The sequence below is a fragment of the Nothoprocta perdicaria genome, unplaced genomic scaffold (genome assembly GCF_003342845.1).
Source record: "Nothoprocta perdicaria isolate Ctin4 unplaced genomic scaffold, notPer1 scaffold_121, whole genome shotgun sequence".
Lineage (NCBI taxonomy): Eukaryota > Metazoa > Chordata > Aves > Tinamiformes > Tinamidae > Nothoprocta > Nothoprocta perdicaria.
The window spans coordinates 186,441-205,137 of record NW_020454328.1 but is presented as its reverse complement, the minus strand read 5'-3'; the positions used below and the strand labels follow the sequence as shown (position 1 = coordinate 205,137).

At 47.3% G+C, this 18,697-nt stretch overlaps 1 protein-coding gene across 1 annotated transcript in view; it reads right to left on the bottom strand.

Annotated features, from left to right (window-relative positions):
* Nucleotides 1–4,396: 4,396 nt before the first annotated feature.
* Nucleotides 4,397–18,697, bottom strand: part of TLK2 (tousled like kinase 2) — a 37,957-nt gene continuing 23,656 nt past the window's right edge. The window contains exons 12-22 of the mRNA XM_026054469.1: nucleotides 17,983–18,135; nucleotides 14,913–14,979; nucleotides 12,696–12,793; nucleotides 12,322–12,403; nucleotides 10,915–11,006; nucleotides 9,772–9,861; nucleotides 9,146–9,315; nucleotides 7,645–7,783; nucleotides 6,623–6,734; nucleotides 5,592–5,699; nucleotides 4,397–5,215 (exon numbers count right to left, since the gene is read on the bottom strand). Coding sequence (XP_025910254.1) covers nucleotides 5,042–5,215; nucleotides 5,592–5,699; nucleotides 6,623–6,734; nucleotides 7,645–7,783; nucleotides 9,146–9,315; nucleotides 9,772–9,861; nucleotides 10,915–11,006; nucleotides 12,322–12,403; nucleotides 12,696–12,793; nucleotides 14,913–14,979; nucleotides 17,983–18,135 — 1,285 coding nt within the window. The 3' untranslated portion in view covers nucleotides 4,397–5,041. The remainder of the gene's footprint in view (nucleotides 5,216–5,591; nucleotides 5,700–6,622; nucleotides 6,735–7,644; nucleotides 7,784–9,145; nucleotides 9,316–9,771; nucleotides 9,862–10,914; nucleotides 11,007–12,321; nucleotides 12,404–12,695; nucleotides 12,794–14,912; nucleotides 14,980–17,982; nucleotides 18,136–18,697) is intronic.

The window sequence follows — 18,697 nt, the reverse complement described above, 5'->3', positions numbered from 1 at the left end:
AAAAAAAAAAAAAAAGGAGAAAAAAATAGAAATAGTTTAAAAACTAGCGAGTCCCGCGGCCGGGAGCTCCGCTCCGCGCTCGGCGGCCGCGCGGCCAGAGCCGCCGCCGCCCGCGCTGCACAAAGGCCCCGCGTCGCCGGCTGCGCGCGGGGGCGGCTCCCGGGTCGGCGCCGGAGCCGGGCGGCCCGGGGATGCGGCGGCTGCTCCAGCCCCGCTCGAGGGCCGCAGCTGCCCTCAAAATGACCGTCGAGGCTGCAAGTCACTATCAAACCGAAGGGTGGGTGACCTGTCGGGTGCTGGCCCGGCCCTGCTGCCAGGCGCCACTAAGTCACCCAAGGAGCGCGGCTGCGCTGCGAGGGACAGCAGAGGGGCCGCTTCCCGTGCCAAAATAACCAGGTCGCTGCTTCCCCATGGAGGACGAGGCTCCAGGACGGCCTCGGAGCAGTGAGCCCTCCAGGGAGCCCAATTAGGCCCGACCTCATCCGCGCTGCTGTGGATTTTCTTTAAGCCCTAGATTATTTTTTAATTGATCTGGAGCAACAGTCCTGGAGCCCAGGAGCTGCTCCACAGGGAGCAGGCGCCAGAGTGGAGGATCCCAGCCCCAAATGCCGGGGTTGGGACGGTGCGGGCGGTCTCGACATCCTCCGGCCGGTGCCTCCCACACAGCTTCGCCTTGTGCAGCTGGAGGAAATGTATCTTCCCCCATCCCCTTGGGACCTCTGGGAGCTCGCGCCGACATTTTTGTCACCCAGGAGCTTCTACCAGACACAGCCGCTGTCACCGGGGCACTGCTCTGGGGAGCTGGATCCCAGGACGGCCCCTGCCACAAGAGCCCCAGGAGTTGGGGGGCTCTGTGCGCGTGCTGGGAATGCTGGCAGGAAAGGGGTCTGGGCGGGATATTTGGCTTCTCCTACAGAAATCAGGAATTAAATGTTGCCAATAGCCCGGGTAGAAAAATCCTGCAAGGCTTCAGGGCCCTGTGGTGATGGGGGAGGCTGCGGCGCCAGAGCTGCTGGTCCCTCTTCGTCCCTCTGCATTGAGGACAAGCAGGAAGAGGCTCCAGGTCCGGCCTCGTGGCCGGGGCTCATGGAGGGGCTGGAGAGGGCCAGAAGTGGGGGGCCGTGGGGAGCTGCTCCCCTCCCTTTTCMTCCTCCTTTAAAACACGTGGGCTGGGGAGGGTGGTGGGAATCGGCCCACGCCCTCCTGAGGAGGATCCCCACACGCAGCAGGACGGGGCCCGGCGCCGCGCAGCCCTCCAGGCCAGCTGAGCTCGGCCCGCACGTTATTTATGAGATCCAGATGTGCTCGCTTGGCGCTGCCACGAGGAATTGCAGGGCGCACCAGATCCCAGCCCTTCCAGCATGTCCTGAGGCCGTGAGGGCCACAGTGGCCCTGGAACAGCCCAGGGCCCGAAAACGGGGATGGGGTCTGGGAGATGCAACTGCTGTTCCCACTGCTCTTCCGTGTGGGAGCAGCACATCTCAAAGGGAAGGCTCCAGGCACCCAAGAACAGCAGCACAGGGAGATGCCGACTCCTCGCTAACCCCGAGCGCGGCTCCAAGCACTGGGCCTTGCTTTGCTGCTCCTGCAGCCCTCTGACCCTGCAGGGTCCCACGGGGATGGAGCCTCTGGCTGCCCGCGGTGCTGGCCAGGCCAGGGGAGGCACTGAGGCCGGCGCAGCTGCACGGCCAGGGGCTATGGGGCGGGAGTGTCACCGGCCTTGGCCGCGCATGGGACTAGTCTTTAAAAGGCTCCTTGGAGCCACCACCGAGACCGAAGTGAGGAGGGAGGCCAAGCTGCAGACAAAGGACAGAGGAGGAAGAGAAAGGAGGAAGCTGGAGGCTGCAGAGAAGGGAGCCAAGCTGTAGGATGGGATCCGAGGCGCGGGACGGGGCCCAGTGCCCCTGTGGCTCCCTGGGCTGCACACGCCGGCCGCGTCTCCCGCCTCGGTGGTGCCCGCCCGGAGCTGATGCACGAAATAAGTTTTTCTCGCTGGCAGCTCCGGCTCCGCACAAAGGCCTCCTTGTGTCCGCGCTCGCGCTGGGAGCACACGGAGGGGTGGCTGCGGCTCCACGTTTGCTTGGCCTCTCACCCCAGCGCTGCAGGGACGCCCGGGGCTCCCAATGCAGCCCCGTTCACGGGGCATCTCGAGGGAAGGCTCAGCTGCGTTCGGTGCAAAATGACTACCCAGGGATGCGATAAATCAGGCCAAAGTCCCCAACTGTGGGCACAAGGCAATACCTGGCCCAGAGGGTTCATGGGCAGCGCAGCCGTAATGGGGCTCCCCGAGTGCTGCCGCTGCTGCCTCCCCGGGCCTGGGTGTCGTCGCCAAAGCTGGAGCACTGGAGCACCGASCAGGAGCCCCTGCGGGCAGGGCGCCGAGCGTCCCCGGGTGCCGCCTTCACACCCAGCTCGCAGCCCTGCCCCTTGCACGAGGAGCGGCGGCTACGACCCGCAGCCGCTGCGCGGGAACCGGCTGCTTTCTGCGCCGCGCGGAGCGGGGCCCGCGCCGCCCTACCCGGGTAGCCGCCCACAGAGGCGCCGACTCCGACTCCTTGTCTCCCAACTCTCCCAACTGACAGCCAGGTGTTTGTCCAGGCGACAGTGCCGCTCTAGGAGGCTACAGGTGCTGCAGCGGGACCGTCGCGCTCGTGTCACCGGTCCAGGCAGGAGACAAGAGGAGGTCAACGCCAACCTACATCCACAGCCACTGCTCTCAACCACCACCCTCTAAAAACCCTGGGCAACAATCCCCGTGTGGACATCTCTCCGTTGCACCCCGCTGAGTTGCACTCCGCTCCCGAGTGCATGGAGCCGCACTCAGGGATTCTCCCGCGGAGCCCCCTCTGTCCCCTCCGTGCCCATCCCGTCGTGAGTGCAGCGTGGGCCGCGCCATGGAGCTCGAGCCATCACCGCCAACACGCAAAGAGCACGAGTCAAGCACAAAGCAGATCAGTTTCTTAAAACTTATTTTAATATCCATGTCTCATCTGTTGGGTAGAGCCAAAACAGTCTGGCCTGGTTTTAAGTTACAAATTCTTCATACACTTTAAGTAAATGAACAGTGTGGCGAGAGGGGCTGTTATGGGCAGTGAAACCCGCAGTAACAGGGTGGGCGGCGCAGGCAGGAGCCCCCAGGGGGTCACGGCCGCCGCCACAAATCCAAGCGGAGCCCACCGAGGGAACGGCCCTTCCGCGGGCAAGAACCACCCGCGCCGGGATCACGCCGCAAACAGGAAATGAATCCTGGGAATTCTCCGCTAGGCGACCCCAACCCCAGATTCGGCAAGCAGGAGGAAGCGGCACCTCTGCTCCTGCTCCGCTCGCTAACAGTTAAACTTCCAGAAGAAGCCAGGAGGGATGGAAAAGGCTCCGCCACGAGGGCTGAGCATTTAAAGATGCAGCTTTGCTTTTCTTTGCATCCAAACTGCAGCTTAGAGACCACCTGAATGCAGCTGCAAGTGAATGTGTCCAATTAAAAGCCCAAGGGTCACTACAAAAATAGTAATTAAAAAAAAGAAAAAAGAAAAAAAAGCAGCAGTTCTGCACTTCCCAGGCCCACAATTCAACTTCCCCAGATTCCTCCTTCGCCCAAGTTAAGCACAGGGCCCAGAAGGGCTTCGGTGCCGGCCCCTAACGGAGGCCGGAAGACCCTCGGAGGCTGCTGGGGGTGGGGTGGGGGGTGGGGGGTGTCCCCAGGCCCCACACTGGGACCGGGGCTGCCCGGGGGGACCAAGCTCCCCCCAGCAAACTCTGCTCTCCAACACTGCATCTTTAAATATTCCTGGCCCAGGGCTCCTGCCACATGTTCCAATGCTCCAACCTGGCTGCCACATGTTCAATGCATTTATTTTTTTGGTGTTTTCAGCCTTCCTTCAACGTGGGGAAAATACAGGGCCCGATGGGGACAAGCGGCTTGTTCCACAGGGGCAGGTTCCTGCCGAAGGGGCGGAGACAGAAGGGGGACAAAAAGCATTAGGGTGGCTGTCCCCTCACAGGACACGTCTGCTTCCCTGTCCCCTGGGCTGGGAAAGTCAGCGYGTGCGGGGGGGAAGCGCTGGGGGAGAGGGGAAGGTTCCTGCGGGAGCCCCGGCGCAGCAGGAGCCCGCCGGGCACCTCAACAAAGGAAAATCAGCACTGCAAATAAATAAAAAAGGTGCAACCGTTGAGAGGGAGCAAGGAAGCAGCAGCTGAAAAACCCGGGGCCAGCGGAGCACAGGGCACTTACGGGGCCTGTTCTGCTAGTGGCTTCACATCCTCCTTAGGAAGGGGCCTATGGGAAGGGAGGGCAACCCCCAGGGGTGCAGAGCGCTGCCCCGCCCTGGCACRGGCTCTGCCTCCGTCCTGCTGCTGAGGGTTTCACTTGAAGACCAGAAAACTGTTTTCTTCCAAAAAAAAAAAAATCATTATTTTAAAAAACTGAAATTAATTACGGGTAAAACACTAACTCTAGTGCCATGAACAGGCAGGATCAACTTTTTTTCCCCTCCAAAGGGCAAAGAGTCATATACCATCCCCAGCTGAACCTTGGTGCTTCGAGCTTTTCAGGAGATGTTACCTAAATTTTATTAAAAGAAAAAGAACAATGTTTAAATATCCACACTGGACTAGCCCAGTCTTTTTCCACAGTCCACATTCTTCATATGAAGCACACACCGCGTCCTGGATTCCCCAAGGCTGCATGTTCAGAAGTTCACAGTACATGGAACCATGTCTTTTTTTAAGCTTAGTTTTTTTTTTCTTTCTTTCTTTTTTTTTTTTTTTTTCTTGAGTTTCCCCTCCTTGCTCAGAGCAGCCACCCTTTGTGGTCATTTAGCAGATAAACCTCAAGCCAATTCCTATCCACATGGCTTGGCCTATGATGCCAAAGGTTTTCTTGATGAGAGTTGATGTTGTCATGCTCTATGGATGGAAAAAAGCAAGAGAAAAAAAGCACCTGGTAGAGGTTTCTTGAGACCCTTGCGGATTCCTCTATTCCAAAGCTGTTTCCGAAAATCTTTTTTGACGGTTTCTCAAGCAGTTTTTGGCCTATTACTCTGTCTCAGTTTGAAGAGCTGTTATTGGATGATCCAGAGGTTGAGGCAATGGCAGCTCCAGCTGGGCTGCTTGTGGATACAGATTTGCGGATATGAGGCAGCAAGTAGGGGTCACAGGCCAGCTGCTGGACATCTATCCGATCTTCCTTTCGGTAGGCCAAACAGCGTCTGATAAACGCCTGCAGACAGCCCAAAGGCAGAGAGAGAATCAGCAACACTCACAGAAACAGGAAGTTTTCTTTCATAGATAATTCTGTGGGAGCTGAGCCAATGTGACAACCCCAACGCCGAGATCTCTTCCCAAGGGACTGCACAGACAACCCAGGTCTTAGGGCAGAAACTCATCTTTTTGTCATGAAAAAGCAGGAGGAGAGGCACATGCCGCACTGCACTCAATCCTCCGAGCAACAGCCACAACACAGTGAGGCCACAGACTCCTCTGTAGGAGACAGGCCCTAAATACGGATCTTCTTCCCACATTTAGGGAAGGAGCTGCCAGGGCAGGTTGCTGGCGGGTGCACACAGCGGGATCAAGGCTGCTGCAACCAGACTTACCTTTGCTTCTGGTGTGACTACTGGCTTTGGAGGGAACTGCACCTCGGTAGCTTTCAAGATTGTGTTCTCCTGCAGAATATCTTGTTGTGACTGGTTGTGGCCAAAGGGCTACCAAAAAAAGAAGAGACAGTTGTTAAAGTTGACAGAAGGCCTTAAAAGACCCATAATGCTACTGTTTATCATCACTTGACATCACCGCTTTCCGGGCAAGGAGCCCACGCACGCAGTGCAAGTGCTGCAGATTCCAACCTGATGAGCAGGACACACTGCTCCTGTGCTTGAATCGAGCAAAGGGGCTGAGCTGGAACAGGGGCAGATGCGACTCCTGCTCGGAGGGAGCCGACCAGCTCCCACACCTACTAAGTCAGCAAAAGGCTCCTCATCTAAGCAACCTGCCAGGAGATTCGTCCTCCGTCACTGCCGGGCTGGTTCTACCATCTGTCTGACACTACCAGGCCAGCCCAGCATGTTTGGCAGCCCAGGCCTTCACAACAGTCATTACCAAGAGGTCATGGAACACAAGCACTGATGAATCTCATCCCACTCCACCCACTCTCTTCCGCAGTCAGAAGACACACTCGGCTCTCCTCAGGACAGGCATCTCCTCCTCCAGAATGCTCCCTTCCAAAAACCATTCCCAAAGCTTCCAGGGTAGGACTTTCTACGAAGCTCTTGCTTTGGAAGGGCTGCAGCTGATGAGCAGTATCAGGTTCGATGGGAACTGAAAGCATCACACAACATGGCCATGCAAAGAACCTCAGGCATCTGGTACGCTTGTGCTGCCCTTGAAGGCCTCAGTGGCAAGAAAAGCTCTGCAGAGCACTGCTTCTAAAGGAACTGTCACCCAGGGGTAAACATAGCTAGTAAATTCTCCCTATCTCATTAGCTTGGGCTCTGGCCTAGAACTCATGGCAAGGGGACAAAGTGGAAGCAGCAGCTTCTAAGTCTAGGGAGGAGAAGGAAGTAGAAGCCAGGGCTGCCTCCCARGAATTTGGGAATCACCACTAAGAATTGGTTAAATGCCTCCTTACCTTTCTACCATAGAGACACTGATAGAAAATGACTCCCACTGACCAGACATCAACTTTATTTGAAATCTTTGGAGGCTCTTTCCCAACCACAAAGCATTCCGGTGGCAGATACCTGGTTGGAAGGAAGCAATAAGTCAGTCATATCATCTGCAAATGCATTGAGTCATTTAACACAGAAAAAGAGACAAGCTTCTGCAGGCAGACGTTAGCTTGGAGTTCAAATGACCTAATTCTGATTCTTTCTTTTCCATTTATGCTTGGGCCAACATCTCCACTGTGCATCACTTTCCTGAAACAGTGAACTCACAAGAGTCTCCAGACCTCTATGGTCTAAGCTGGTCAGCACAGTGCATTTCCTTTCACCAGCACATAAAACAATCCCAATTACTTTTATCTTTAAAATGGGCATTTGTTGTTGAAAGGCCTTGGCCAGCAGTTTCGCAATGGAAACGCTCAGCCAGCGCTGAGGCAGCGACAACACTTGGCATTGGGGATGAAATACTGCTGAAAACATCTTTCACATGACACTTGATTGTGAAGCTGTGACTACACAGAGTACAAAAGAGGTGAATCTTGCAGCAAGATTTAACCCCATGGCTCTCTGTGAAATTCTCTCATGCTGGAATTCTCTTTCCATCTCTCTGACCCGTCGGTATTTCCATCGTACTCTTCACCTCCTCGCCTACACTGGTGATAGTGCCACTGCGCACTGTGAAAAACTGCCAAGCTCCTCTCCAGGGTTGGCTTTCGGCAACGTGCAGCACATGCAGTTTTGCATCAGGACCTTTGAATAACAGATAATTTTCAAATGTGTAAACACCAATCCCCTGGAAAGCAAAAAGCTGCCAGCCTCAAAAAGGAGCCATGTGTGACAACTGAGCAGGCAGTTTTTAGTGATTCAAACCTCCAGTGTCTCAAGCTGCCACAGACAATGGCAGCACATACAGAGCTGACAGGCATCCAAAGCTGTTTGTAAACTATTTTTGATCTCAAACTTGCAAGAGCCCCCAGGCGACACTTACCAGTAAGTACCAGCCCCCTGCGATGTCAGTTCCATGCCATCAACAGAGTTGTAGCTGTCATCATCCATGATTTTGGAAAGTCCAAAATCTGTGATTTTTATCTCTCCACATGCAGTACCATTGACTAGAAGAATATTACCTAAAGGGGAGAATTAAAGAGTTTCTTAGGACACACACGCAGCAGAAAAAGGCAGCAACGAAATTGCACTGAGCTCCAGCACCCTGTATGAGAAGACAAGCACCCTGCAAACACAGAGCTGCAGCAGCCTGTGGCGGATGTTTTAACATCAAGTACGGAGAACTCAGCCCTCAGCAAGGGCTGCAACTTGTCTGCTCATCCCTGAGCAACTCAAACGCAGCATTAGTTGGAGCCTTTAGACTTGAGCCCTCCTCTCCACATCAGCTCGGTGGCCACGCTGTTTTGCTCCCTCCCAAAAAGGACTGGTCCTGTTCAAAGGGCCGGTCAAAAAGGGAGAGAAATGAGAGAAGTGCACACATGTGCACACGCACAGAGCTGCCCAGGCGTCCTGACTTGCCCTGGACTCTTAGCAGCCAGAAACCCTCCCCTTCCTAGCACTGTGCTCCTAGTGCTCCCCAGGGTCTTGCTAAGCTCAGACAGAACAGTTACTGCTTAGGGAAAAGCCTTTTATGAATCCATCAAGGATCACACAGTCGGATCCTCACAGTTCCGAGCCTCCAACAAGGCAGCAGATCTGTGCACCAAGGCAGCAGATGAATCTATTTTAGACAGCTGTGGGCAGAGCTCTGCAGCATGCCCAGGCATCGGCTGCAAGAAGAACAGGGCAACAAAAACCTAGTGCAACAGCACCACCTCCTGCACACAATCCTCGTGCTCAGCAAGGCAAACCACAGAGAACTGTCTGTGGAGGCAGCTGCATTTTACTGCATTAGCAAAAGTCAGGCAGCTGATACACATGCCCCTAATCAAACCTGAGAGCACTCCCATTTTGCCCTCCTGACTCCCCACAGTGCTAGAAGGGAAACTCGTAACAACATGAAGACATGAGAAGCACTGCTGAATTCACAGGCAGACATGAGCAAACACAACTGCACAGCACTTCCCAAAGTGCAATATGAAATCATATACTTCATTCAGATGATGATTACACAAAGAAAAGAAAGAAGAAATACTAGTAATTATGTGAACTTCTACAAAACAGCAGCAGAAACTCACAGCAGCAGCAGAATATAAGCAGGACACTGAAAACCAAACACAGATGCTGGCAGTTCACGTTCTCATTCTAAATAAGGAGGCTTCTTTTTCTAGATGCTACTTCCTTCTTTCATGTTGCAACTCTGGGAGACAACAGCCTTTCCCAGCACTTTCTATGTATTTCAGCTCTTCCTTGTTGCAAGTTCATCTCCCCAGCCAGACCTGTCTTCTATTTAACAGTCTGACCAGACAGACTTCCCTCAGTTACTTATAATTCATTACCTTTTATTAGCATCCTTAAACACATCAGTCAGCAGCACAACTTACCTGGTTTAAGGTCATAGTGTATGATGGGAGGTTTGATTTCATTTAAGTATTTTAAAGCATTCACAATCTGCATGATAATGGATCGTGCCTCTTTCTCTGACATTAACTTGTGCTGTTTCAGGTAGAAGTCCAGATCATTTCCCTCACAGTATTCTAACACTGTACAAAACCTAAAGGCAAAACAGTAATTGTTGTAATTAAAAACAKAGAACACTTTGTGTTGCTTCTCCTTAAGAGACCATTTGGTCAATATATTAAAATTAAAAGCCCTGCAGCTCTTTCTGAAGATATGACACTAGGAGAACGGTCCTCAATATTCAATAGTGCAATGGCCTGAGATTCCCAATTTAGTGATAGGATCAGAAGGAGACAGCAAAACTAATCAAGGCACGTGCCTAAGACAACTAAAAAGCAGGATTTAGTAGTGGGACATCACGTCTGACCTAATATGGCGCACTGCTTTTAAGTCAGCATCTCTACAGAACTGATTTATGCAGAAATAGTCCAAGACTGCAGGGTGGCCTGCAGAATGGGTATGGACCCTCCCCGGACTCTCCTGGGAAGCTTTATTAGACCAAACATTTTGTAATCAGTGGATTAAACCGGCACACAGCAACATAACTTACGAGTCGGTATCCAGCGAAAAGTAGTCATATAGCTTAACTATTCGAGGATGATCCAGTTCTTTGTGAATTCTGTACTCTCTACACGCATGTCTGAAAATAGGAAAGTCTGGGCATTAATCATACAAGTAACTTAGTTCTGAGTTCTGTGGCTAGAGCAATACTTTGCATTAGAGAAGAAATACTGCTGAAAACATCTTTCACGTGACACTTGATTCTGTAGCTGTGACTATAGATAGTACTACAAGATTTACATCTTTTGTAAAATTTAACTATGGATTTTCATCTCATTGCACTGGAATTCTCCCCCAGGCATAGCACTCAGCAGTTCAAATTTAATCACAAACCCATGCACATTATCTAGACATCTTAAGAAAAGGCAAGCAAAAGAGGGGTTCAACAGTCCTMGAGAAACCAAGGACTCTGAGTGCATCTTGAACGCTGGCAAAACTACAAAACAACTAATGCTGATTAATGGCACTGGCAACCGAAGTAGAATAACCTCATAACAGATTGCTAAGCAATCCAAGATAGCTGAATACAAAAAAAAGCAGCAAGTTCTAGAAAAATTCTAGGATGCTCAACAGTTCAACCTCCAAGCCTTGATTCCAGCTTAGCTATTGCCAGTGACCTGCTGGGAAACTGGACAAGTACGACCACAGCAGCTCCGTTGGGAAGGCTTGGCTGCCACCCTGAAGTGCTCACTTGTTCCATGGCACTAAGAATCGAGCACTGCCAACAGCAAAAGGTTTCCTGTACCTCCCTTCTAGGCCATGACATACGTGCGTCCCTAATAAGCTGCAAAAGGACTAAGTACTCTAGGAACAAAAGAAGGGGAAGGCCATCTGAAAGTGCAGCGCTTGTGTGCACCTAAAGACAGGCATGGACAGAGTCTAGATGTCCTGGAGAGGAGAAGCCACTTTAACATCTTCCTCCTAGAGCATTACCACTGCTGCGAAACAGGTGTGCATGTGCACACCTTCCAGACACTGATAAACTGAAAACTTCTTCAACTCACCGGGACCCAGACTGGCTTTCTAAATGCAGTATAACATGGGAAAAAAGACAGCAGCCTGCTCACACTGGATAACCAAATACTCGAGCAGAGTTTGACAATGTAGCCCTCCGCTTTACAGCCTTACTTACTTGTGATAGTTTTCTTTCTTCTCATCTCTCCAGTTCTTATTTAACTGGTGTATTTTCACAGCTACATATCTCTGTTCTGTTAAATCAAAAGCCTGCAGAGAGAAGAGCTGAAAATCAGTAGGAATCAAAGCTTCAAGTTAATACTGCAAAAGCAGACAAGCTCCAACAAACCAACGTCTCCACCCAGGAAATCAGCATTACAACATACCGACTGAAGAGCAAACCCACATTTTCATGTAATTGGTTCCACTAATGAAATCAAGCAACTCTGAAAACAATTGAATATTCTGTGCTTGGATCTGACCTTCCCAAAGGGATCTAACTAATGCTGCATTTACTAYGACATTTTACCACCAGTTACAACGGGATCAGAAAGGCCATATTATCAAAATACAGTCAGTTAATCACACTAGGAAAGATGCTGCCATTTTTTCCCCCCCCAAACCACCTATCTCAAATTCTACACTCTGTTAGAAAACAAACCAAAACAAGCTAAGGATTATTAAATACTTTATTTCACACTGGTAGCTCAGTTCTTCATCTTAGAGCAAAGTGTGGCAGCTTGTTTAAAAGCTGAAGAATTCAATGAGTGAATTGTATAATTCTTGTGCTTTCCCCAGAGAGCAATTCAGAGTATATGCATGAGGATCACTCCCTCCTTTGATTACCTGAGCAGTCTAGCTTCCCTGTTTAGATACCTAATCTTTTACTGCATCAAAATGACAAGTTACCATAAGGCTTGTAATACTGGCACTATTATTTTAATTCTAGCTGAATTCTATGGAAATGAGAAACTAGTGAGTGCAGATGGAGAATATTTAGAAAAGAGAGGCTTTATTCACACCCATCAAACTGAAAGCACGACCACAGTATCACAGGCCTTGGCCATGTAAAAGTGCTGCCATGCAAGTAGTCGGCAGCTCCAAGGAAATCCCAAGCCAACACACACACACAGCCTGCTATTGCAGTGTGCAAAAGGGAAACACAAGACAAGAGTTTTCTACTCCCAGGAAACAAAAGCTTTGCTTTTACTATTGGAGTTGTGTTCTCTTATTTACAACAAATGCTCGGACTTCATATGCTATGCTTGATAAAACTTAGCCACTTCAGTATTTATGTGCAACTCTTGAAAATATGTTTTATTTCTCTGTCCTGGCAAAATTGCAGACCTAGTGAACTATGTTCTTAAAACATATATTTGTAGGAAATACAATCTCCAAGGACAAATGCAGAACCTAAAATTCTCAAGCTTGCTGTCTAATAAAAGCCAGATGCAACATGTGTTTCTTCCTCCCGTCTTCCCTCCACAACCACATGCACCATTGAGAAAACAAGTGTAAGATTCTGCTTACTGCAATGTTTCATTGCAGATGTAGATTGCACCACAGACTGGTGCTTCAAATTTACCTTATAAACTTCACTGAAGCCGCCTCTACCCAGAAGATGTAGCAACAAATATCTATCATTTAGCGTTGGATGGTCTTTAAATCTGGAGAGAAAAGGGAGTTTAATAAAACTCACAGTAACAGTGCAATCTACTGCACAGCTGAAAACCAGTAGTTTTATATTACAACTGAAAAWTTTAAAACTGCATTAATGACTGCCAGATTTGACACTATTTCATCACACTGCACTGATAAAAGACCACATAATGGTACTGATGTATTTGGAAGCCTTTATCTCCCCATTAAAAGTGTGACATATTAGGGCTAAACACACATACACACAGARAAGTATTTCCTATTAGGAATATTTTTTGTCCTTGACTCCCATGTGCTTACTGTGAATTATCTTCATTGTGTATCCTTTTCAATTCCCTGATATGTAGATTTCTAACCCTTTCTAGCCGTTCCAACTCTGCCTGGATCTCTGCTTCTTCCTGCATAATGAAAAGAAAATAGAAAGACAATGCTATTTAAGATGAAGCAGTCAGCATTTCTGCCCACTTTATGGAACCACAAATGGAATTTCACTTGTGAAGAAGTTACTTACCAGTAACTTGTTTGAGAAATTAAAGAGATGTTCATATTAAGAACAGCAGATTGCATCAGTGGAAGTTTAATGGCCTACCGAGCAGGTTGTTTGAATTCTTGTCCCTCTCTACATCTTCAATGCTAAGAGCTACTACTGCAGATGGACCACAGATATTATTAAAAAGACTATCTTTGTTTCAGACACATCAGGTCTAGAAATAAAAATCAGGAAGCACAAGTGCTGAGAGCTTCTGCCTCACACAGGAATACGTTATGCTCAGCAACTTCGTGGTTTGCACCAGTTCTCCTCTTGCATCTCCTCCATTAAGGGCTCCCCAGCTTTTTTCTTTGCAGGAACTCACTCTCATCTCGGACAAGGGAATGAGGACAACCCTCAAAAGTAAAGAACAGGGATGTCCTGATGTCACACAGGGAAAAGGCAGCGTCCAAAGGGGATGGAATACGTGAAAGAATGCAACGAGGTCTTGTTCGAGGTAGGCAAAAGAACAGRGCAGTGTGAGTTTGTGCCAAGTGACTGTGCATCAAAATAGCAAGTGTCGAGTTGTAGCATTCTCAAGACAGCAGAATTCAAGCCACAGTGGACAGCATTGCAAACCTCAATGAAAACATGCCCCTCAAGCAGTTTTATTTGCTCAACATGACTAAGGGACAGTTACCCATTTGTCTTGTGACTGCGCTCATTCTCTTCRCAACTTGTTCTATTTTTAGGCAGAAAGAATGAGCCAGTTTCCAAAAGTGGAGAAGGATTAGCAGAAGCTTCAGACAATGCCACAATCCCAGAACATTACTTCATTTTCCATAAAGGTCCATTTCTAAATGGATTCCTCTGTTTCAGGGCAGCATACTATATCAGCAATAAAGGCACCAGCAGCTAATATGTCCTAGCAATATGGAAGCTGTAGGGCAAGCATGCCTTTAGTGCCCAGATCACATATGTTTGCACACAGGTCAATAAAACAACTGGTAAAATGCTAATAGATGCCATAAGTATGTTAACTTTCTGATGCCATTGCAAATATCAAGGGGTGCGGGGGGACTGGTGAGGCCCTACATTCAACTTCTGTCTCAAAGATACCGAAGGGAGGAGGGGAAAAAAAAAAAAAAAAAAAAAATCCCACCACACATAAAGCTCAGATACCACCAGAGAAAAGAGGGCAGACTCTAGCAGCGACTTTGCACCCTTTCTCTTTGTTTCAGATGGAGAAAGAAAGCTCATATTATTCTCCAGTCTTTAGCAAGGAATAGCAGGAGACATCTATTTTGCTGGTGTATCATCTGCTGAAGTGCCCTGGAAGATTTATTTATGTTACTGCAGTCACTTAAAAAGAAAACCAGCCGTTTATCTAAATATAACTTCACTTGCAGGTGCAGTTCTTGCTGAAGCCAATATTTTTGAAAACAAATATGCTTTATAATTAGCTAAATACTACTAGCTTCCAAAAGCCCAACAGATTTTTGGACTGTTACTAATAACTCTGGTCACTTGCCATTGCAAAGAAATGGGAAAGTCATCGATGTCTGCACGGTTTGCTGTTTTCTCACACTTTTCTTCTGTTTTTTTTTGTTATGGAACTCAACATTTTAATTACGCTGTATTTCAAACTGTAAGAAGAATCAAGTTTCTGGGCCAGAAAGGCGTTGGGGTACCCACACTTTTATCCACAAGGGTTGAGCCAGTTAGTCCGTGCCTTCATGTTCCCCCATACCAGACACAATCAGAGCCTAGTGCTAGATTGGCCCTAGCGACATCGTAAGATGGATTAAAACTGTGAAATTCTTTATGTGAAAACATAACTGTAAGAACAGAGTGTACTTACTGAAGCAAAAGGCATCTTTCCTCAATACCACTTCCTTGGAAAAACAGGATTAAGAAACCCTGGCCAACTCTTCCAACCAATAAAAGCCTCCTACCTATGAAATGGCTGCGACCTCTTCAAAGACACACTTGTCCATAAAACACAATCAAACAACCTACCCAAAGCCTTTTTTGCAATTAATTCTTACCTTTTTAAGATGACCTAGTCGTAGTTTGAAGATTTCTTCCTGTTCATGATATTCTGCTAACGTTAACCTGCATGCAAGGGACAAAAATTCAGTGCGTTAAGTTTCAAAGCATCTCATAACAAAGAGACAATTTGCAGGATACACACCAGCTACGTATATGTTGAATAATCTATAACATTCTCCTATGGAAATGACTGCTACGCAGACTACTTCAACACCTGGCAGGAATCTTTTAGTTAAACCTTGCAATCCACCAGTCAAACAAGTGACCAAACGGTCAGACCTCAATAAATAGCTGCACATCCCAAATTCAAACCCAAGTCCCTAATAATGCTGATTTAAATACTAACAGGTTTTTAATAAGGAAAGCTAAAACATCATATATATATATATATATTTATGGAATACTGAGTGGTAAATATTCTATATCTTATTCTTCAGCTTAAGCTTGGCTTTATTGTTTGATTTTCCATTTTTTTTCTTGTAATAGTGGAAAGTAATCTGTTCACTCCAGCACTGGAAGCAGAGTCACTACAAAGAGCACTGAACTGGGATGCACGTTTTTCTGTTCCAGGCTCTAGGTGGTTCCCAGAGAAATCCTGGGCAATTTATTTCACTTTTCCCTATTTCTGTCCCTATATGGGAGGGGCAAGGGAATATCATCAGCATGCTACTGATGCTAAACGATGTGCAAAGTTCCCCTCCTAGATCACTGGCCAAAAACAGCACTTGAAATTTCACAGTGTTTTCAGTGTATTTTAGAACCAAAGATAAGTATGTGAGAGGCAAGGAACAGCCTTCAAACTAGAATAGTGACCACTCCCATCATGAATGAAACACACACACACACACACACACACACACGAGAACATCTTTACAGTTCAAAAGCTCAATCAGTATACCCATTTTTTTCAATTACCATCAGCAAAGTTTGCTAAAGACATCATGGACTGGAATGGAGCCCTTATCAAATGCTTTTGTTTACTCTATAAACACGACACCTGCATGACAGCACCTAAGTATTTTCTGTGAATCTCAAGCAAGATTTCCCTAGAGGGCTTCTGTTGCAGCCGTTGCTCTCYGAGAGGAATTTAGTGCAGAAGTTAATGTATGGGCACTCCACAGCACCTATCCTGTATCTCAAGACATGTATTCAAGAGGGGACAGAGCTCTACATCTGCACAAGGTGGAAAGACACTGGCCCACTGCACAGTAAGTGAAGAGGAGGTGGCATTCAGACTATTAAGTACTTGTCTCAAAATGTGCATACTCTTCTCCAATATTGATAACACAGAGCGTCTACCTACCTGAAACACCTGCTTTAGAAGTTGTTAACTGATAAATTTAATGCAAAACTCATACTCCATGCTCCCTTGAAGTTACCTTCATACCTTTCTACCATAAAGAAATGCTTATTACAAATATAAAATATACATAAAAAATACCCAGTACCAGAAATGTTTATGCAATGCCTTATTTGAAAAAAGAGTATACCATTCTGCAAGAAAAACACAGTGACCTGGATTTTAAATCAGATTCAGCTTATCTAAGAGGCCATGGAACACACTGAACAGGAACAAACCTTCCTGGTATTTTAGRCCTTTGCTAGGACAGAATAACGGGACGACCGAATGAGCCAGCAACAAGCTTCTGTGTGACCTTGCACACCAGAGAAATAGAGGGCTAAACACCGACAACCTAATCATTAAACAAGAGATGGAATGAGTACTGCTGGGCTAATGGGGCCCAGAATAGCTGCRTATTTGCAGTTAACATTGAAGGAAAAAAAAAGAAAAATCAAGGATGCTGTAAGACAAACATTGCCCTGTTTAACTTAAGCAATGCTTGAAATACACTGTGTTTACTGGGGTTGGCTCTAACATTGCCCAAGTCACACTGATAAGCATCAGAAAGTCACAGCAGGCTAATACTCTTGAAAGAAATCATCTTGGTCTCATACACAAGGCGGATGCCATTTTCAGGAGAGTATTTGCTAAGGAGGCTATGTTTAAGTTTGTACCATGGGATCCTCCTATCCTTTTCAGACCCAAAGCAGCCATACTAAGATGAACCAAAAGAAACCAAGGGATTTAGCTGTTAACTTCTCATTCAAYTGAGACACTTGCGTTCAGCTTCCCTAAAAAAAGAGCATCTGTAAGTACTCCACCACAAAACACACTCTCCAAAGTCAGAAAGATTTTGCATCTGAAGTGCCGCCCAGCAAACTCATTTATGGGATAACTAATGACTTAGCAAATATTCATTTAGCATAGTGCTTCAGCTGCCATGCAAGAATAGTGCTTGCAAAAGCTGAAACACTCCCCATGAACCAAATCCATGCACTGTTAAACAGTTTTTAAATAAAATACCCCAAGAAGCTATTCTAAACCGCAAAGACAAAACCCTGAGATATAACAGTGAAGAATGACAAAATAGTGGAAGATATGGAGGAAAAGGATCAGGTAGCACCAAAAGGCCTTCTAGCAAACCTTGCCAAAGCTAAGAAATAATGGCAAGGCAGGCTGGCAGTGAGAAGCCTGCTGGATACCACAGATATGTACAAGGATTGCTAGTCACACCAAGCCTGCGCAACCACATCTACAGCATGAGCCACTTGCAGCCACAGCATCTTCCTGCTGGGTAGAAACACCACTGCAAAAACAGGGTGCCTTGAATGGAGCAGAGAACAGGCTTGGAGCTTGATCTTCCCCATTTAGGAATATCCTCTCTTTCAAATCAGTGTTAAATCACCTTTCAAACAAAAGGGAAGCCCATAATATACTGAAACTGTTCTAGGGAAAAATTACTTCTCCTTCTACACTGGAAGAGGTACTGCATTCAAAAAAAGGTTAAGCTCATACAATGTTTGGACTCAATAATCCCTGTTTTACTCCAGTACAAACTACTTAGAACTGCAGCCAGATGTTCCTGAACATCAGGCTAATTCCACAATATTCATTTGTGCATGGAACGAAGCCTAGAGGCAAGGGCAGGATTCCATTTTCCAGCAGATATTTTGTCTTTCAAAGTCTAAAGCTTTGCAGTGCACCAAGGCGGCCACACAACGTACGTTTCATTTTCTGCTCCATTGGTCTTGTTCTTGCGCTGCTTCTGCTCATTGCTTGCTGGGGGTGTCTGTCCCATTGCAGGTGGCTTCCGTTTCGCTAACATTTTTCGTTGCCTTTCTATTTCTTCCCGTTGGGAATTTATCCTTTCCTGTTGCCTACAAAGAAGAGGGCAGAAAAGACATGAAGCACAGAATTAATGAGGTATTCCCAGTTGTTTTCAGCATCTGCTCTTAACACAATGAATTTCAAATCAGTTGTACTTGTAAGTTAAATGTTTTTGTACARAAAAGGGAGTAGACACCAGACATTATGACCAAGAGTTTTTAAAAGCATTTACATAAAAGAAGATTCTTTTCCTGACCCACAGAAACCTTTCAGTGAGTGAAAGGTTTTATTCATGAAGAGGATAACCCCAAAACAAGGAGCTTCTAACCTCAGGAAAACCCAGGCATCTGTGGTAAGTCTCTAACTTTCCACAAACTCTTTCCTACAAGGCTCTGTTCTGAATCTGAGACTTTCCTGTTAAAACCACTCCTGAAGTCCAGCACTGTCTGAGAGAGGATTCTTCTGCTTCACAGCTATGGATAAACTATCCTTAGTTCTCTAAAATATAACTAATACCACTCCAAATTTCACTAAGAAAACAGTCTCTCCAAGGAAGAAGATTTTAAAATTGTCTGGTTATTTTACAGCGATAGGAATAGAGATTTTTCTGTA